Source organism: Struthio camelus, chromosome 21, assembly GCF_040807025.1.
Source record: "Struthio camelus isolate bStrCam1 chromosome 21, bStrCam1.hap1, whole genome shotgun sequence".
NCBI classification, from domain to species: Eukaryota; Metazoa; Chordata; class Aves; order Struthioniformes; family Struthionidae; genus Struthio; species Struthio camelus.
Genome location: NC_090962.1, coordinates 7,012,651 through 7,032,834, shown reverse-complemented (window position 1 = coordinate 7,032,834; position 20,184 = coordinate 7,012,651). Strand labels below are relative to the sequence as shown.

The window sequence follows — 20,184 nt, the reverse complement described above, 5'->3', positions numbered from 1 at the left end:
GGAAAGGAGATTGCCGTTGATCGCTCCTCTTTTAACTTCCCCGTAACACTGAGAGAAATGAAATCGTTTCGAACGCGGTAGTTCAAACCGTGAAATGAAACAACCCCTTTTAAAAATAAGAATTTTTGTTTAATGAGACGTTTAAGACATACGTCATTATAAAAATAGAGACTTTTTTACTTGTTATAAACAAACACAAGCACATTTTTCATACTTCCAACGTAAAACCTGGATTTTCCTTCTACCATGCAGCTTCATAATTTGAAAATCCAATAAATTTACTGACATAAGCAGTAAAATCCTTTTAAATATGTTTTAAACTTCAAAAATCTTCAGCTGCTTCTTCAACATGGTCCCAATACTGGGAGCTGATGAGCAAGATATGAAAATGTTCAGTACAGTGCAGGAGGTTCAAAGCTTAGATAAAATTAGGTACTTTTCTTGCATCAATCCTGTAATTTTGTAATAGTATCACTGTTTCCATTTCTGAAAGGTACTTTCAAGTACAAATTTAAAGTAGGGTTTTACAAAGTTTTCATAGTAGGATTAAAAGTCTGTTTGCCAGTCCTTAGTTCCAGACAGAATGGGAATAAGCCTGACAGAAATATAAATGTTCAACTTCCACGTGAACTAAATTCTGAATCTTTTCTGTAGTTGTAGAATAAATGCTATTCCAAGATATCCTTTTTCAACCTAAGGCCTCAGAAATAACATGTATTTAGTTACTCTTGAGGTAAGCCAGCATGTTTTCATGGAATAAAAGAAAAAATTTTGACTGCTGTCTGATTTCACTTGACTATAATTCAGACACCGTATTGCAAATTCTGGTTAAATATAGACCCCATAACCGTCAATCAGTCCACATACATAAAACATAATTATGGGATATGCAAACCTAGAAATGGAATTCCAAAAGCAAAGACTTCCACCTGAATTCAAGAAGAACCTCTACTAATTTTCTGTAAAGAGGTGGATGGATCTCCAGTGTGGATCAACAAGCGGAGGACAACAGGATTTTCTGGTTCTGAGCTTTGAATCAATTCCACTTTTCACAGATTATGCCATGCAATCACGAAGAGATAGTCCTTTACCTGAGGTCAATGGGGGTGAGCTGTCTGGATCTTCTCTAATGTTCACTGTAACGTAGAGAAAAATATTGTGCGTTTATGGTTAACCTTGACAGCCTCAGAAATGAGGGCAGAATCAATCAGGGAACCATATTAAAGCAGCCGTGACACAAAGATGTCAGACTTTAGAACCATCAATAAGAGGAATGTAACTGTCTGCTTCAAGATAAAAAACTTTTAATCTAGATTTCCTTTTCTAAAATAATATGTACAGCTATTGAAATAACAGAATAGTTGTAATCTAGTAGAGAAACTGTAAAAGATTTTGCTCCTCAATCTACTTAAGCTTGAATTGAAAAGTTTGGTCCAAGGATAAAAGGAAGCAAATCATAACAATAAAAATATCCAAAGGGCTAGTAGATATACATACATGAAGATAAGAAATTGAATGCAATAGTTTTAAAGTTAAAACCACACGAATAGCATATTAGCATTGGATGACTGATAATTTAATTCTAGTCTCTCAGAAGGGCTGGTTGCAGTCATGTTCTCAACAGGTGGCATATATGAACCCAAATTATCATCACAAGAAGTCTCAGCAGAAAAGTCAATGGCATAAAGTTAGAAAACAGTTTTTGTTCAAAGCTAACAAAGGCCTCTGAGGTATGATCAAGATGTATCACAGAAGAAAGGGAAGGGTAAGGCATTCAGTTTAAAAGAAAAGAAAGCATTAAAGAGTGGTAGCTTCTTATAAACTGCAAAGATTGTCTTTTGACTCTCAAGGCCAACAAAAAAAGAGATTTAAAATCTCAAAAAATCCCATGTCTATATTCGTCTGAGATTTCAAGTCTCTGTAGGATTGCTACATTTAACATAATGTTTATTTTAGAAGATCAGAGGTTGTTTGGTGAATTTTATCAGGCACTCAATACGTAATCTGTCATCTCCTTTAACTAGTTTTCATCCCCACATCTTGAATACCCAAAGGAAACTTCTTTTCTTCCGGAAGTAAGTCTTGAAGTAAATTGTCCTCGGTTTCCACTGAGATCTGAATTTCAGTTTCTTTTTTCAAGGGGTTTTCTTCTTTTGAAAGGGGAATTTCTTCCCCTGTTGGAGAATAATAGGGAGCATTTCCATAATCCATGCTAGTTGAACTAGTCTGTTCTGGGAACTGGGAACTGCAGTCCGAATTACATACTTTAACAATACAAGTCACATTCACCTGGGTTCCTCCATTACCAGAGTGTTCTATCAAATAAACAAAAAACATATTAAGCATGGAAGAATGAAACCCAGAATAGGATGGCTGGATTCTTTATCCAGTTCTTTGACTTAAAAGTTAAAATAGACTAACTATCTCCTTGCTTCAGGTAATTTATGCAAGCTGGTGGAGTTGATTCTGCAAACCTTTTGATTTTTTTTTTTTTTTGGATACAATAAAATCTACATATCATCCCAGGGATAAAAACAGAAGGAAACAACTAATACAGAGACATGGATCACAGCAACTCCCTGCCCATTTGTTTCTTTTTTCTTAGTCCCCATTCCATTTCAGATGCCTTTGCCAATCATCTTTTCTTACTGCTCCCTTTGTCTCTTTCTCCCACTCACAGGTACATGCCTACCATTACCCTGATTCCCTAGTCTGCAAAAAACAGTTTTGCAGCTGAGCACACCGAGCACACTGTCTTTACTGTTCCAGGCTGACAACTTAAAGCGATCACTTCTCCTTTAAAAAGCTCCTAAATACTCTCTCTGCTGAACATGGGTCTGATGTTTTACACTGCCATTTAAACTTCCGCTAAAAAGACTCATCATTGATAAAAAAATTTCAAAAAGGGTTGACAGACTCTTACCTGAACTTGCAGAGTTGTGTCTGCCTCCGCTGTGAAGCTTACAACCTTCTGCGGCTGAATATTGCTGCTGAAATCCTTCCATTTCTTTGTTTTCATTGTTCTTGTTACTTATTACACTGACCATTGTAGACCCAGCCTGATTATTCAGAGAGCTACTGCTTGACCTGGCAGTTCCCAAGAGATGCTGTTCCTCTTGTTCAGAGTTACTGGAGTTCTGTGATTCTGTATTTCTTATTTTTTTGTCACACTGCTTCTCTGTAGGGGAAAAAGGCTGGAACATTTGCAGAAAAATGCAGAACCTTAGTGTTTTTTTTTGTTTTTTTTTTTAAAACTGGTCAGCACTTAGGTATCTACAGAAACTACTTTAATAATCTCCATTTGCATAGTGATAACTGTAAATAATATTCATACTAGCTCATCAGGCATTCAACAAAATGAATCTGTCTCTTGAAGGCACCTACAGCACTTCACTTATTATCTAAGGAATGCGGCTCTGAAGTGTGGTCTTCTGAATCACACCTAACTTACATGGCTAAAATAGCCTGAAATAATGTGGGGATGGGTCAGTCAGGACAGGTGCATCTTAGGCACTAACTTGGGGACCAAACCAGCCCCTCCTCACTACAGTTTTACCTTTCTGCTGTGCAATTTTCTTATACTGGTAACTAGTTGAGATGACATGATTTCTAGCTAACTATTAGTTAAAGAAATGGAGCAGATGAAAAGGAATGAATGAGTCATACTCACCAAATCTGTTTTTCTAGTCGGTGGAGAACATGAAAGTGCTGCAAGTGAGGAAAGAGGGTTCATTAGCATCAAAATTTGTTTAAGTTGCAAAAGCTTCACCTTAACTAGCCTGAGTGATGCCCTCTGCTGCTAGAATAAACTCCAAATGTACGTTTAGTTTTATTTCCTCTGTGATCTATGGATGAAGCCAAATTGTTAGTGCATGCTGTTTGAAAATGTTGTAAATTTTTGTATTGCACTAGTTTTGTAAAGTGCATTGAATTTGGCCAGTGAACAAAGGATTCCCTGTGTGAATTAAACAATCATTTTTCTCCAGTATTGTGTCAATGAAAAAAGGTACCAGTAACAATGACATATGTCCATGACAGCTAAATGATAGTAATAACATCTGGTAATGTCTAATGCCTAAATGATGAAGCACGAAATATTTAACCAGCTACAGTAGGAGATTGCTGCACAGTTGTCCAACTCCACTGGGACGTTGCATGCTTAGACAACTGTCTACAATCTAAGGAAGAAGAGATTTGAATAGGGCACCTTCCTTGTATCCCCGTATTGATATGAATTTCACCCCATGTGATCTAATAAAGATACTTTTAATATAAATGCATATGGAATATTCTAGAGTATTTTTTTTTAATTCTGATTTTATGTGGCTGCAAAGTTTATGTGAACATGGTGCTTTGCATGAGTTTTTGATTAGTCTCTCTTTCCCCTATTGATCTTTGAACCCTTTGGCCAATTTCACCCAAATGTAACACAGGAACGAGGTCAAAAGTTCCTCTGAACTTTCCTGAAGCTAGGTTACCAGCCAGTGAAGCAGAACATGCAAATAAAGGTCTTTCCCTTGCAAAAAAAAAAAAAGTGAACTCACACATCAAAGAACCTACACCTTAGAGCGCCTGCATCCATATCCAGCCATGAGAAAAACTTCAAAGCTAGCACCTTCTAAGACACTAAAGTCAGTCAACCGCTAGGCTCAAATTAACAGGAAACCAGGTGTCACTACTTCTTACAGAACTGTTTATTTCACTGCGTGAGTCTTACCTTTTTTTTTGGAGACTAAGCAATATCCCAAAACAGCAATTATCAAGACCAATAACAATAGCCCTGTTACTGATCCTGAAAATAATAATAAAAAAGGTAAGTTATTTAGCAGGTCCATCTGAAAAAGGAGAGAATTCGAAAGAAGTAGTTTCATAGTTTCTGTCTATGACTACAAAAGCTAAATTTACAAGTAGCCGCTGCGTCTGACATTCACATTTGATGTCTTGGGTTACTGGGTACCAAGGTCGCATTTCAGTCTCCTCCACTTCATAAAATTGAATTTTCCTGTGCTGAAAAGTAAGGACAGATTTCTGGCCTCAGTCACAAAAGGAATCTCACTAGGCTAGCAACAGTACATTAAGTATAAGGCCAGGCAACCCAAAATGCTCCTAAACGCGTATGCCTGCAGGATAGGCTGTAAACAGGAAAGAATATGTCCACACTTATCAATGCTATAAGGATTTCCTGTCCTGGGAAAGACTGCCAGAAGTCTCCAAAGGCCACTTTCCAGGAAGATCATTAAGTCAAGTTCGCCTCAACCTAGAATGTAAGATGCAAGCCGTTTCTACCAGCTCCCCCTTCGCAGCAGCAATTCTTAGGAAATGCAGTGCATAATCTAGTTCTGCGCTTTTTAGAAATATTGCCAGAATTGCGAGGACTGTAAAATGCACTGAGGTAAGGCAAATACATAGGTAAATAATACGCAACCCAGTACAAGCAGCATCATATTGAATGAACTCAGCAGTTCTGAAGTTCTATTTGGGTACAAGTAATTGGTCTCTGAGAGGAACTGAGAACTAAATATAATCTTGCTTCCTAGCTAGACAAAAATTGACTTTGAATGAATGAATAAGTCACCAATGATGTGAGACATATCAGGCGCAGCGCTTAGAATGACAGGTCGAGTTAATATTTCAGCTCTGTTGGAAGTCGAACTTTGGGTCAGCACAGGTTTCACAACAGTATGAGGTAGAGCTGTGGCAAGTGTTATTCCCGAGTCACTGCAAACAGTGTCATTCACGCTGTTTCCTGGAATAGCCACCGATTTACAACTACAAGAAACAAAGAGAGAGGTTAGAAAAGAAACCAACCCTAGGCACAGTTAAAGGTTGCTATTAGACAGAAACGCTGGCTTACACTTTATGCGGTATACAGCTGGTATTATAAGATTCCTCATCTGAGAAAGTGCCAGGAGGACAAGGTTTACATTCTGTATCTGTGCTGTCTGTTCCTATAAAAAAAAGTAGAAAAACTCCAGTTAGTCATCTAGTGAGAACCAGGAATGAATGATCGATTTCTGTAGTACAGATCCTAGAAGCGAGTACACAAAAGGCAGACGCCGACTGTCACAGAAATGATTAATATGAAACATACCACCCAAACACAAATCTGAAGATTCATCAGCTGTTATTTTTGTGCCCTTAATAGTCAGTCTTTTCCAAAGACTGTTAAAACCTACAAAAAAGTTAAAATGTTGCACTACAGACAAGCTGAGCCTTTTCTCTAGTCTCTGATAGGCTGACCCCCTATTCAATTCTGCTGCAGTTTTGGCTCTTTTCAAGTGTGCCTTAATGGCTTACAATTAGTAGGCAATCCACCTCTCTGAAAATTGTTTATCATTTTGAGACAACTACACTGTCAGAGTGGTAAATTTCATCATCTAATAGAGAAATTAACTCCTCTGCAGGACAGCACAGAGTCATTGTTGCTTACTATATCCTAAATTCAACCTGAAGCCCTGCTTTAAGGGTTTAAGCAGGCATTAAGTGGTCATGAATCTGAGTCACTTGTATGAAAGAAATCACACAGCGCAGCAAAAGAAAGGAAAATTAAGTTGGATCAGGGAACTGAATGATACACGGTAATATAAGATTGAGACATTTTGTCCCTTTCAATATGCCTCTTGAGAACGTTGTTGCTCTATTTACTGCCTACTTGCTAAAATAATGGTTGCATTAGAAAGAATACATAACTGCAGGGCATTAAAATACATTATTCCTGTAATTTACTGAGTTCAAGGCAAATTAGGAAATATTTATGGACTATTAAGGTAAAAATAATTCTCTTCATACAGTAAAGCTATTTCGTGTGTAGATTCTGAGTGTTCAGAATTAAATTACCTCTTTTGGAAACTCTGTAACCTTTTCCACACTTTTTATGCACTCTACATATTTTGCAGTACTGGTATATTTTTGAAATGCAATACTCATTGGGTGGGCAGCTACAGATTCTGTCCTGTGACTTCGTGCACGTTTGAACCTGCACAAAACCTGTTTTTAAAACAAGAAAAAGGCAAATGTCATTAGCAACAATTAAAACCACTGTCCAGTGTTTCAAGTGACTGTGAGGTGATGTTCATATACCAAAAACTGAGGACAATTTTGCAGCTTCTGACTAATGTACCATCATAAAAAAAAAAAGTTACATGCCCAACATCTGTATTTTCAGAAGATCTGCCTCTCCTTTAGAGGTGAAATTTGCATTTGGAGAATTCACACTTGGAACTCTGTACCTACAGTTGTATTATGACCATAAATATACATATTTGTGTTATCTATGCTCATCGCTGCCGTATCTGGAGGCCATACTAAGGGTTGTAGTCTATGCAGATCATGCAACTACATTTAAAGTAACTGGAAACCTTATTATGGACATTTTCAGCCTCTGTTGATCAATTTTGTAAGATTATGTTTAGATCAGAGGTCCTTCAAATGACTTTGGTTTGGATCCTTAACACTCATTTGCTAATGAGTCAAATAGTTTTCTATACCACTTTCCATTAGAAACAATAGGGAACAGCATGACTGAATTTGTTAGTTCACATTGTCTATTAGACCAACATACAGACGTTACCATCTCCTTCGTGTGCTGTTAAGATCCCTATAGTGAACTGAACCAGCATCATTTCACTGACTATGTCACTTAGCAAATGCAATAAAAATAATATGGGAGTATCACAACTGGTGTTTGCCTTTGGCAGCCCAGCATACAGACCAAGGAATGACTGGATGCTAGAAATTGTCCACTTACCCATGTGAAAGTCAGGTATTAGCTCCATTGGCTGGACAGTATAGGCAGGAAGTGACTCTACTAAGGATGTTTGCACCTACTTCAGGGATAGAATGCCTCAGTTTCCAAGCATACAAGACTGTTGTCAAATTTTTAGGACGTAAAAAGAAAGGAGGGGGCCAAAGAGCTACAAGATTTTTCCCTGTTTTTTTTTTTTTTCCAAAATCTTATCAGTACCATAAACATCAGAATGGAAAATGTTCATTGGGAACATACAAGTTGCAGATTCAAACTCTTGAAGATTTTCCTTAGGAGAAAAGACCAGATTAAACCACGTCAGCTCTTGGAGCAGGCTGTTAAAGGCACAAAAGTCCCTTTAATAATTCAGGCCTACCTTTCCTGCAAGGTGGTAAGCAGGCAAAGCACTGAGGAGACCAATTCCAGATCGCTGTATATGAGTTAGGTTCACAGGGACTGCATTGCGTGTCCACGCTGTCAGTGCAGCTCTCTAACTTATATTGACCTATAAAAAACAGTGAAAGCATCTCATCACTAGGAATCACTAGGAATTAAGGTAAGTTTCATTCTTAGCTGTATAAAGCTTTTCCTGTGACTGCCACCATCAGACTGGTAGCACACACCAAGCAGGCACTCATCTAAACGGGGACTGCATGTATACACAGAGAAATTCTGACCTCTTCTTTGTCGTTCACGTTTGACACCTTTTCCTACGTTCAAGTCAGTGACTTCCAGCCAACTTCAAAGTAAAAAGGCATCAAACCTGAGAAAAAGTCCTCAGCATGTGCTTACATGCAGTTACCATAGTATGTAAAAAAAAGTTTTTCTACCCTCATAGAAAATATGTTTTGTGGTGAAACACACAGGATGGTGTTTCATGCTGAAAGTCAGGCACGTGCTAGAATGATGTATCTGGGGGAGGCCCTTACTACCTTAACAACAGCAAGTGAAGAAGGCATAATAAATATCATTCTCACAAACAGACCTGAATTAAAACTTCACCACTTGTCACTACTGAAGGGACTTAAGCTCTAACTCTTTACAGATGCTTACTCTTTTTCCTTCACCTAAAATTTGTTAGAGCAATGGCAAAGCCAGAAAAGAATCCTACAATGACTGTCCCCTGACTGTCCTGAACTACTACAGGAGTGAAAAGGGACCCAGTGAACAATCTCAGAGGAGGCTCTGGGATTTGAAGGAATAATGAGGAACATTTTTTTTAATGCCTCTTTCATCATTTGCACTGCCCTGCTCCTTATGTCTCTGCAATGATCTTTGAAACTAAACATCTTCAGTGAGTCCTAGCAGATCAAAGCAATGAGTTTCTGAAGCTATTGGCACTCTAAATGAAATCAAAAGCTGTCAAAGACAGTTTCTCCAGGGATACACAGTGAGGTGAACACTCAAGGTTTTGGCAGGTGGTTACTAGGAAAACCACAGCTACTCTTTCCACCAACTCTTCTCACCAGACCGAGTGTGGTAGTAGGAACGAGTAAACGGTGTAACAGTGGGAATGAGTAAACATAAGCTCCAACATATCCTTTTTGGAGAAAGGGAAACACCTTAACTCAGTCTTTCCCTCCTTGCTTGAAAGGAGGAAGAAGATAAAAGTCAATATCTCACATCCTATAAGGAAATAACCTGGAATACATAATCAGAAGGCAGGAGGCATCACTGAGATAGCCTTTGGAGCTGTTTGGAGAACTTCTGTTCTCCAAAAAAAGAAGGGCCGGAGGTGAGCCATGGAAACTATTGCCAAAGACTTTGTTTTTGAGTACACGTACTTCAAATTGAAAATACTGCCTCCCACATCCTGCTAATGATTTCGGCTCCAAATTTTTGCTAAATTATGGTAAAAACATTTCAATTGATAATAACATAATTAAATATGTTAGGTTTCCTACAAACAGTTGTCCAGAGTTTGTTATTCTGAAAAATTAAAAATTAGGGGACAGGTTCATATTACAGACTGACCACTATTTACTGGAATAGACAGAGGTTTCAGCTATGAATCATCATCTTTGCTTCCACCGTGTTTTTAACAAAGGAAGTTTGACAGGTCTATCTAGACATTTTTCGTTAATTCAAGCAACTGTTGCTGCTTCAGCATATACTGGTTTCCTGCTTAAACTTCCGGATCACTCTGACAGGAACTTAGCATTTATGGAGACAAATTTTGTTTGCTCAGCATGTCATGAGACAAATATGCATCTTTTTGCTGTGTCTAATGTCATCATATAATGACAGCTTGTTGCAAAAACTCTATTACTAAAATATTAGAATGTCACTACTACCAAAAAAAAAACCCTCAACACCCCCATCTGTCTGCACTCAGTAGCTGTTTGCTAGCAAAAGATCGCTAATAATTATCACTGGAGTGTAAGACATGACACCTCAAATGAGAAAAACAGTTTCAGTATTCATGTTTCTCTGTACTACCTCTGATAGTGGTCTGCAGTGGCTGCTTTACAGTAAAGACAAAAAACTTCCTTAATGAGCAATTATAGACTAACCTGCCCAGTGGAAAACCCCCTTATATAGGTGATATTATCAAAGTACAGAAATTAAGCTCTACCTCATACCCTGTTTTACAATGTTATTACAGGGCTTTGGTCTGGTATTTGTTGTTTCAGTTTTGCAATTTCATTAGTTATCTGTTGCTTGCTTTTTTTTTTTTTTAAATACAGATGTACAATTAAAAATTACTTTGATCAAAAAATCATCCAAAGCTGAGCTTATAAGAGCTCAGCAGCCTAGGTCATCCTCCTGATAAGCCTCAACTAGGTTAACCCGGCAACAAAACTCCAGCTTTGGTGAACAGTGTGTCTCTCTTGCAGATATTTTTACAGTCACAGCATTTTATGTTCTTCTAGCTAAGAGCGCATTAAAATTGCAAAACTCTGATGTTCTTCACATGTGTCGATAATCAAAACACACAGTGTTCATCTGAAAATTGATTGAATTTGGCCATGTAAAGTCATAGTGTAAGTTATAAGTTACCTGGAGGGCACTGACTGCAACATTTATTAAGTCTTTCTTCATAGAATTCCCTGCTGGGGTCCTTGCACTGTGCAAACTGTGGTGTATAAGGTAATGAATATTCCTAGGAGAAATTAAAGGAAAAAACCATGAACCACAAGTCCATCCATCCTGACCCTCATGTAGACATTCAAAAGAGACAAACATTTAAAGATCAGCGCAATTATAATCATCTTCCTTTCCAAGACACTGATGCAGGCCTGACCAAATAGAAAGAAACAGAGGCCAAAAAAGCGTAAGGAGAGCGCACAGGTTAAAGCTACCTTTTTTGGCACATTTTTTCATCACAATAAAGACAGATTATAAATTCAAGGTCTTTAAAAGCTGTCATAATTAATGCATGTCTCATTCACAGTTCAACATACCAGACTTGCTTGAGTTCAACAAGGCTTTGACATCATTCAAAGGTTCCTCTGTTTCTGAAGATCTATCTTCAATTTGTCACAGTGCCCAAAGTGATTCTCCAGGTTTAATAGCCAGAAGAGTACAGTGGAATCATGGGATTAGCATCACAGCTGGCCACCAGTGAATCTGCTAAACCAAAGGGCTAAGTACCCTTTCTCAGTCGGTGTGATTCAAATGGCCTTTGGCAAAACAGCAGACTGAAACCTACGTTCTTACCTTCAGGTTTGCAGAGAGAGGTGTTTTCTGCAAAGTGGCTATGTGAAAAATGATACCTTTTTACTTAGCAGGTCTGCTCCGTATACACATTTAGAGCCACATTTAGAAAAAGAAGGGATCGACTTTGCTACTTGTTGTTTTCCTCAGGCCTCCTGAGCCAGCAGCAAAGGGAGCTGTGGGTCTAGCACAACTGCAACACTTGAGAGGGTACTTCTGTTTTCTTCTGTAGGCCCAAGGACACTGGACACTAAAGTTCAATTCTCTGTTGTGTTTATGTTCATTACACCCCCACTTACACCCATGCAATCTACAGGCAAGACAATCTCTTCAGTCAAAGAATCTGTAACAGTATTAAAACTGTTTTCAACAAAGGAGAGAAAGAAAGGCTTTTATCATTCCAAATATTTTCCAATTCCTTTCTGAACCAGAGAAGCCTTGATGTTTTGAAAAAAAGTGATGTCCTTCAAAACAGCACTGCCTCTTCCGAAAAGGAGCAATTGTGTAGTCTTAAAGAAGTGCATATGAAATAGTCATAAAATACACTGTACCTACTGTTCAGCTCATATAAATTAGCACGGGTCAATGACTTCAAAGAACAAATGTCAAAATATTTGAGGACCGGACATCTGTTGTCAAAGGGGAAAAACGTACTCAGTGTGAATAAAAGAAAAAGGCTATTAGGTAGTATAAGTGTAGGAGTTTCCTTCTAGGATGCTGTTCAAAAACTATGTGACACTGCTCAACTCCCTGCAGTATGAAGAGATTGTTCCATGTATAGTCTATACACATTAAAAGAAGCACTTTCCAAATATAATTAAAAAGAGAAATCAAAACAGGAACAAGCTCTTTGGAGGCCGGTAATGAAAATATCCTTCCCCCTTACTGAAAAACCATGTTGATTATCTATTGTGTCTCCACATTACTGACAAAGTAGATTAACACTTCCCACTCTCAACAATTACTTAAAGGGAATCCAATATTTTCTTACGGAGCTTGTTGAAAGAGTTTACTTCTTATCTAGCTGTACATCAGAAGCAGGGTTTGACACATCTACTCAGTGGTCATTGCTAAAAAGAACCTTTTCCTAGAATGTGAAGTCAGAGAAGGGCCTTCTTGGATTTGAGTATTTGCTCAAGAAAAGAAAAAAGGAAGGCAAACTATTTAGGTAAAAGTTTCACAGCTCCTATTTAAGACACCGAAAGTTGGTGACACTGACCAGAATCGGGACGATTCTGATCTCCTCTGATCAGTCGGTTGAGCTGAAGACTCAAAACTAGAGAGACTGGGGTAGGGTTTCACCAGTACCCACCCTATTCTCTCACAGACAGATCAACGATAAACAGTCAAGTCACAAATGGAAGAACAGAAGAGTAAAGACCCTTTTAACTGCCTAGAAACTGCAATGGGGCGGGGAAGAATGACAAGAAACCATTCACCTCAAACACCAGAACAGGTTGCCTCTCTTCAGAGGCTGACACAGAAAGTGTTCATCCCAAGCAGAAAACAGGGACTGTACCCTAACGTAGCAATCCACCACTTGCTTCCTAAAATCTTCAACTGCTTAGCAAGGTATTGCCTTCATCCCTTAGAGCTTCTGACAGGCAGGTGAAATCAGACCCAGTTGCTGAGCACAAACTGAGTTTTCCAAGTTCTGCTCTTTGTCTTTTCATGAGAGCAAAGCCAGTTTTACAGGAGCCATGCTGCAGTCACAACTGTCTCCAAAAACTCCTTTGGCCTCCACTTTTGCTTTGCGGTAAAAGAGCTTACTTAAAGGTGGCTTGCTCGAGGATTGAACACTTTGAAGCAGAACCAGGAGGTTAGCTTCAATATTATCAGTTTCATCATTATCAAGGAGAATAATAACCATAATAATTCAAAAAGGAAAATAAGGTTTTCCAAAACCTTCTAGGTTCACTGACAACTGCTAATGTTGGACTTGGTACTGTACCCTCCCAGGAAGGGCAACAAGTAATGGAGAAACCACACTATTGGCAAACGCGAGCTGACACGAAAATCTGATGAAGAAGGGGAAAAGGGCTCTGCTCTCATAAGAAGTACTTTAAGTTCTTTTCTCATTTATTAAAAGAAGAAAAATCAAGTGCTATAGCTGCATTTTTGCAGTCACAATGATAAACTGCATTAAAACGAACACTTGAGCGTATTTTTAATCCGAAAAAGTCACTGCAAGCGCTCACAGAAAAAGAGAGAAATACAACAAACCACATCACAAATTATCCTGCTGGTGAGGCTTCCCGGCAAGAAACGTTCTTACCTCATCCTCTGCCTCATCTGTTGTAAATACTGTTCTGAGAGTTAAAGGCACAGGAAAACCTTTGGTCTATGGGTTCACATCTGTTTCTCTCAAGTTGTGCTTGAAAGGATATATCTTCTGCCTGATACAATCTTCCTGAGAGTTTATCTGATGAGCTGTGGCTCTTGATGACATACAATTGCCAATTTCTTGCCAACTATCCTTAAAGAACATTATGGGAAATTAAAAATAACTTGTAATCGCGTAGATACAATTTATACATGCATATGAGCTTAGCTTTGTTCCCACTGGAAGGATATCACTAATTTTAGTAGTTACTTTCAAAGTAAATTCATTTAATCAGGCTACTGTCAAGGCCAACAGCCAGATCTCCTGCTCAGAGCAAATTAGGGCAAACGTAGGCCTCTTACATGATATAAAACTCTCCTGGCCTCCTTGGCTATAAGACAACTCCACTTTTTCTAGCCATCTCAGCAATTTTAGGGTCTGGGTTGGGCAGTGCAATATTTGTTGCCCAAATCAGAAGTCTCTGACATCCAGATCTATTGGCTACTTTGGGCTGAAAGACTGACAAGGAGCAGGGGACCAGAATCTAACCCATAATCTTTATGTTTTATTACTGCTTGTACGTCTCATATGTCCTTTTTTGTCTTCTGCTTTTAATGTGACTCTCTGTTCTGCAAGTAGATTGTGATAAGAAAAATAACCTTCTATTTAAAGGGATCCCTAATTATGGAAAAAACTCTGAATTTAAAAACTATGTAAATATGAAACCCTTTCATGGTCTGATGTGACTCATCTGAAAACAATCAAAAATAAAACCTGTTCTCAGGTTAAGTTCTCAGTTACAAACGTGGTAACAATAACCCAGAGAAACATTTCTGAGGAAGAAAACACTGAGAACCTTGTATTGTATCTTTTGTGCTAGCCTTACAATTTCCCAGATTAGGTAGCAGTGTCTAACGACAGCAAACTTTTGAAGAAACTTGTACAGACAACATGAATTTGGAAGACTTCATTTAATCTGACAGATGCCAGTAGAAGCAAAATGCCTACTCCATCTAGCGAGAGAGGCATGGGCATTATTAAACAACAAATTTAGTCTACCTCTATACACACCGATCAAATTAGGCAACGTATGTGGGCACTTGGTTCTTGTGCTGGGATATCAGCACAAGAAACATGAGTAGCCTCTGTTTGCTCAAATTAGAAATGAGTAAACTCTGCGCTCATCCTTGACTACACTCACTAGTAAATATTTTTGCAATGCCCGTGTATTAAGCAATAATGGAGAAGTTACGTACAAGAAGTCAGTGACTCAAGATTCCCTCCCCAGAGTCCCTGCATGGTTTGCATCTTTTCTCGTCTGCCCTACAGACATCCAGTAGATAGGTGACCTTATTTGTTCCTGGAGAGGAGTAGGCCAGCAGCAGCCGCCATCCAGCTGAGAGGTTAGTACAGACCCTTCCAAGCATGTGTGCACAAGCACAACTGTTGCTAAGATTCCTCATATCCTATCATCTCCACTGGGAGAGAAAACTAGCAGAGTACATGCCAGTATCCCATGATTTTCAGGCTGCAGCTGTATCTGCGCTGTGTGTGCCAGCGCTAGTGGAGGGAAAGGGCTTACAGGCTGTCCCCTCCCACGCAGTCATGTGGAGGCCAACCACAACTGAGACCCTAATGTCTGTACCGGAGCTGAGCCCATGTTATAAAGTTCAAATCCAGATTCGGATACACACTTCTTCAAAATCAGAAAGACCTGAGCCAATGCACTAGCCTGACTCTATCTATTGGGGAAGAAGGCCAGGGCCAGAAGGCCAGGCCTTAACTTCTACAGCACTGTGACGATGTAAGGCATTCCCTGTGTGCTGAGTATTAGCGAGAATAAAGAAAATTTCCTTCAATTCCTGCCTTACAGTTTTTCCTTATGTTCTCGGAGTTCATGTTTAATTAAATTTAAGTATCTTCAGTACTAGAAATAAGACATGCTAACAGTATATACATATTGATCCTTTTATCTAACATTCAGTTTTACTCAAGGAGGTCATTTAAAAGAAAGATGCAAACACACACTTCAATCCTAACTCGCATTTCTACACATTTATTGGTTTCCATTTCTTACAGTTGCTTTCTTCAAATGCAAACCGTCAAACAAAGGAGTCTGAACAGGAACTACATCTGGCATATAACGTTCTCTACGCATATGAAACCACAATGAAGTCACCAAAGACTCTGACTCTCCATTTTTCTATGGAAAAGACTTGTGGTAGAGAGATGCCATTGGCTGAGCAACAAGTCCAAGACAGAAAAACACAGAATTCTATTTAAACTATCTAAACTGGTCCTTTAGAGAACAAATTCTGTTTAGGATTAAATTTGTCTCAGATAATAGCAACTGAAATCAATGGAAGTTTTATCAGGGTATCAGGCAGTACCAATTCTACTCAAAGCGTAAAGTTTCATTCAGAATTGCTCGCCTGCAAATACTGCTCTAAGATTATATGTCCCTCATGTGAATTGTTCTCCCATCCTATATCCTAATTTACTTCTGTAAAGACACAACAATACCTCAGGTCTGTTTAAGGCATTTTGCAGAAGTAAATGTTGTTGTAGAAGGAAGAGTCCTGCATAGCCACAGATAAGCAGATTTACAATTCCACCTTCCCTCTCCCCTGAGAAAACAATATATTTTTCCTTACTGTTAAAGATCATCTACTTCATTGGCACTCACCATCACAATATGAGCACATTCATTTTCCCTGAAAGGGATGGCATTAGTCTCTATAGAATATGCAACCTATTCACAATATGCAAAAATAATAGAAGCAAGGCAAAAGTTGTAGGGAGTAACAATATCTTATTACATACATGTATATATTTGGAAAAACATACACATTTCCAAGGATAAGAGCTCTTCTGTTTTGAAATTTCAGGCTTATGTATCCAAAAGCTGGTCTGTTTTCCCAAGTGTTGCTCTAATAAAAGACATTATCTACTAAATCAAGATGTGACACTTAAAGAGTAACAGGGACTGTTGAAACTGATGTGCCTGAAAATCTACAGCTTCCCTGTAGAAAGTGAAGGTACTCACACAAACAAGGGAGGAAAGCAAGAGGAACAACAGATTGCAGGCCTGGGTGGCAGAAAGGCAGGTCACATCCTCATCACCCATCAGGGAAGGGCAGCTGGTGAGCAAGTTCCCAAGGAAGGATCAGCAAGCCAGGATTGGCCCCATTAAGTCTGAGCTTAAATGGAGACATCCTGGAAGACGCACCTAACAGAGACAGGCCGATTCCTAATATTGACAGCAGAGCAGGAACGGAGAAGATACGTAAGCCCTAAGTGTAAAGGTGACAGATGAAACCATGTAAAGACGACCAACAGCCTCAGGGTGAGAAAGAGAAGACATAATTTTGTTTTATAAAATACAAGGAACACATCCACAAAGGCTTTCTTACAATATGATATTTTGGAAAATTTTGAAATCGTTATTTCTATGCTGTTGAGGGGATCTACATTTTAAATTACGTGTCCTTTGCCTTCCTTTGTGTGAGCATTTATACTTAACTGGAGCTCAGCACAGTTTATACCTGGCAATCCTGTCAAGGGTTTCAGTGTGTAAACCCAACCATTTCTGGCCTCATTCCTCTCTTATATCCTATAATGCTAGAGTCCTTCTGCATTACATCCACATGTTAAATCAATAAGGAAGACAAAGTGAATAATACCAGAAAACCTGAGCCAAAACTCAAACTAAAACACTTGTCTTCTTTGGGGACACTGGGACCTGGATTGGACAGATTATCTGCTGCTGTGTCTTAAAGAGACCAGGCCAAAAGCTGGCACAGAAGAGCTCAGACCTTAGGGACAAATCAAACTCAGCAGTGCAAGCCTATTTCTAGGGGTCAAGGGGCTGTGACCTGCCTAATGACCTTCCTAAGATGCCCAGGGTACCAGTCAAAAAACTCTGCCAGAGGAGATAAGTGTCTTTTAGGCCAAATGCTGGAAAAAGCATTTTGCTATTATTTTGAAACAGGTCTCTGCACAGAGCAGCAACTACACTGCACAGCACTTTGTACAGCTTTACAAAGGACAGATATATAGGCTTCAGGCTACCAAGAAAGTTTCTATTAAAAGTACCTGGTGACTGAGTTGTTCAAAGTGGCAAAAATTATGTTCAGTTCCTGTGAGTAACACACAGGCTAGACTCTTTCAGATAATTTAGGCTGAATGAGAAAAACAAGAGAAAGTGTGTCACTCTAGAACTATTGCCTTCCTGGATTCTCTCCCTCAGCAAAACCAAACTAAGTTTTCTTTAACTAGTCACTTCTTAAAATTGGTAGAACAGGTGAATTTTTTCCAGCTCTGCCACAGATGCAGTGTTTCTGAAGCTACTGTTTTTGGTTTTCTAAGTTATAAATGGACTTTTCTCTGGTGCAGCAAAAGCCTGAGGACAATGTGAAAAGTGATGCTGAAATTTTCCTCCACGTTTCCTACCATTATAGAATCACGCTTAGGGTGTGAGAAGAGTTAATTCCTTCTGAATCACGCAGCTCTTTATTGAAATTGACAGCCAGGAGCATGAGGGAACTTTACCATTACATGTTGGTGATAGGGTCTTCTACAGAGTCTTCTGAGACTCTCCCTTCCTTACCTGCTCCATCCCATCCAGTCATCCAGTCCAAGGTATTCAGGGAATCAGGTTCAAAATACTGTCGCTTTAGCAGACCAGGGCTGAATTCAAAATGGGTGAGATGCAGCTGAAAATATTAATCTAACCTATTATCAACCAATTATAGCACCCAGTCCACCTTAAACAGATCACCGATTTCCAGGTTCAATATACATTCTGACATCCTGCTCATATTCTTCCATATCAAGGCTAAATAAATATGATTAAGTAAATATGCAAATAACATGCGCATCCTATAAAAAAGCAAAGACCTGGGCATCTCAGAACCATTTATATGTCTATCTTCACGATCCAATACACTTTAAAAACAGATGGAAAAATGCTATCAATACACTACCACAGCATAAACCCAGTCAAAATCAAAGAGATCCCATCAAGCTCTTTGGTTTAAACAGTTAAAAACATTCACTGCCAAATAGAAATAGAGCTGGCTATAAAACGGAACAGAGGCAGCTGGATCACATCAGGTCTTAGATGTAAATTAGAGGGCTTTTCTAGATAGACAGGGAATGGCTTGAAACGATCCTCTAAAAGCACAACAAGCTCTTCCTGTTTAAACAACGGTGTAAAACACACGCGGGTTTGCACTCTGCGCTGGCTAGCACACTCGTTGCCTTTGCAAACCGGACTGAAAAGTCCAAGCCCCTTTCTAATGTAGATCCGGGAAAGATGCTTTAGCCGCTGCTTCGGGAAGCCAAGAAAACGTAGCCCAAAGGGGAGCAGGACGAGCGAAGGTTGGAAAGGGGGAGAGGGGGATGCGAGCTGCGACCCCGCACTCACCCGGCTGCTCCCGGCGCCGCCGGCCTGGAGGAGGGCGGCGAGGAGCGCCCAGCGCGGCCCCATCCCGCCGCCGACTGAGCGGCTCCCGGCCCCGGCCCGGCCCGGCCCCGGCGAGGCGGAGCGCAGCGCAGCGGGGCGGTGCCCGCCGGGCTCTGCTCCGCTCTGCTCTTGGGAGAAACTCTTACAGCTCGTCCAGTTTTAAACCGCTCTCTCCCCCCCGAAAACCGTTTCTCCTGCAGCTAGGTAGGGAAAGTAGCAGCCGTGAAACGTGGGCGTGTGAGACAAGCGAAGGGTGGCTAGGGGTTGAAATCCATTTAATTTTTCATTCAAAGGTTGCCAGTGTTGTTAACGTAACCGATTGCCATCGATCGGGCAGGTTACAACGCCTGTGATTCATCAATAAGCTGTTCCAGTAAAAAGATGGGAGTTATACACAGAACTGAAATATACGACGAGCTCGGTCGGTACAGAACGAACGTCCTTGAACGGTCACGGCCACGTGAGCGTGGTTATTCACAGCTGGTGGATGCACAAATTGGTGGTCTCCAAAACGAATTAGGAATTCCTATGTTTGCTTAGAATGAATTGTAGGCACTGGAAAAACAGTGAGCTCCTCTGACTGGAAGCGAGGAAAGGGTGGCCGGTGTTTGTCCTACTCAGTTTTGCTCCCTCCTAGCATCGCTGTTCTATGTCAGTGCTGGCTGACCTGACCTTCTGCTACACAACAAGCACTTTAAACATGTTCATTTGCTTTTGCCTCCTCCTTCACCTCCTGTAACTGCCATTGACAGGGCGATACAGGCAGCTGAAAGAAGCAGAGTCTCAGATATCCATCTGAGCATTAGGAGCAGCTTATCTTTTGAATGAAACACAGTAAGTACAAACGCAGAAGCAGACAGAAAGGATTCACTAATTACCTCTCTTGCAAGACTCAGTAGATGAAATACATACACCTGCAGTGACAACAGTTATTTTTAGAAATTATTTTATGTCCAAGGCTTGCAGAGAAGAATGGAATTCAAGAAGCAAATC

General features: G+C 39.7%; 1 protein-coding gene across 3 annotated transcripts; it reads right to left on the bottom strand.

The window, feature by feature from the left end:
* Positions 1–107: 107 nt before the first annotated feature.
* Positions 108–19,272, bottom strand: LOC104141852 (tumor necrosis factor receptor superfamily member 1B). 3 transcript variants are annotated; one of them, XM_068915698.1, is made up of 10 exons: positions 19,153–19,272; positions 10,745–10,847; positions 8,121–8,249; positions 6,838–6,987; positions 5,855–5,948; positions 5,576–5,769; positions 4,718–4,792; positions 3,671–3,708; positions 2,924–3,194; positions 108–2,315 (listed from the first exon to the last, which is right to left on the bottom strand). In XM_068915698.1, the coding sequence occupies exons 1-10, from the start codon at positions 19,213–19,215 to the stop codon at positions 2,017–2,019; spliced, it is 1,416 nt and encodes a 471-aa protein (XP_068771799.1). In that variant the 5' UTR covers positions 19,216–19,272; the 3' UTR covers positions 108–2,016. The 3 variants fall into 3 exon arrangements, with proteins under 3 accessions (XP_068771799.1, XP_068771800.1, XP_009669711.1); XM_068915699.1 differs by having other exon boundaries at positions 108–1,136; XM_009671416.2 differs by lacking the exon at positions 19,153–19,272 and adding an exon at positions 18,334–18,413.
* Between the last annotated feature and the right edge of the window lie 912 nt (positions 19,273–20,184).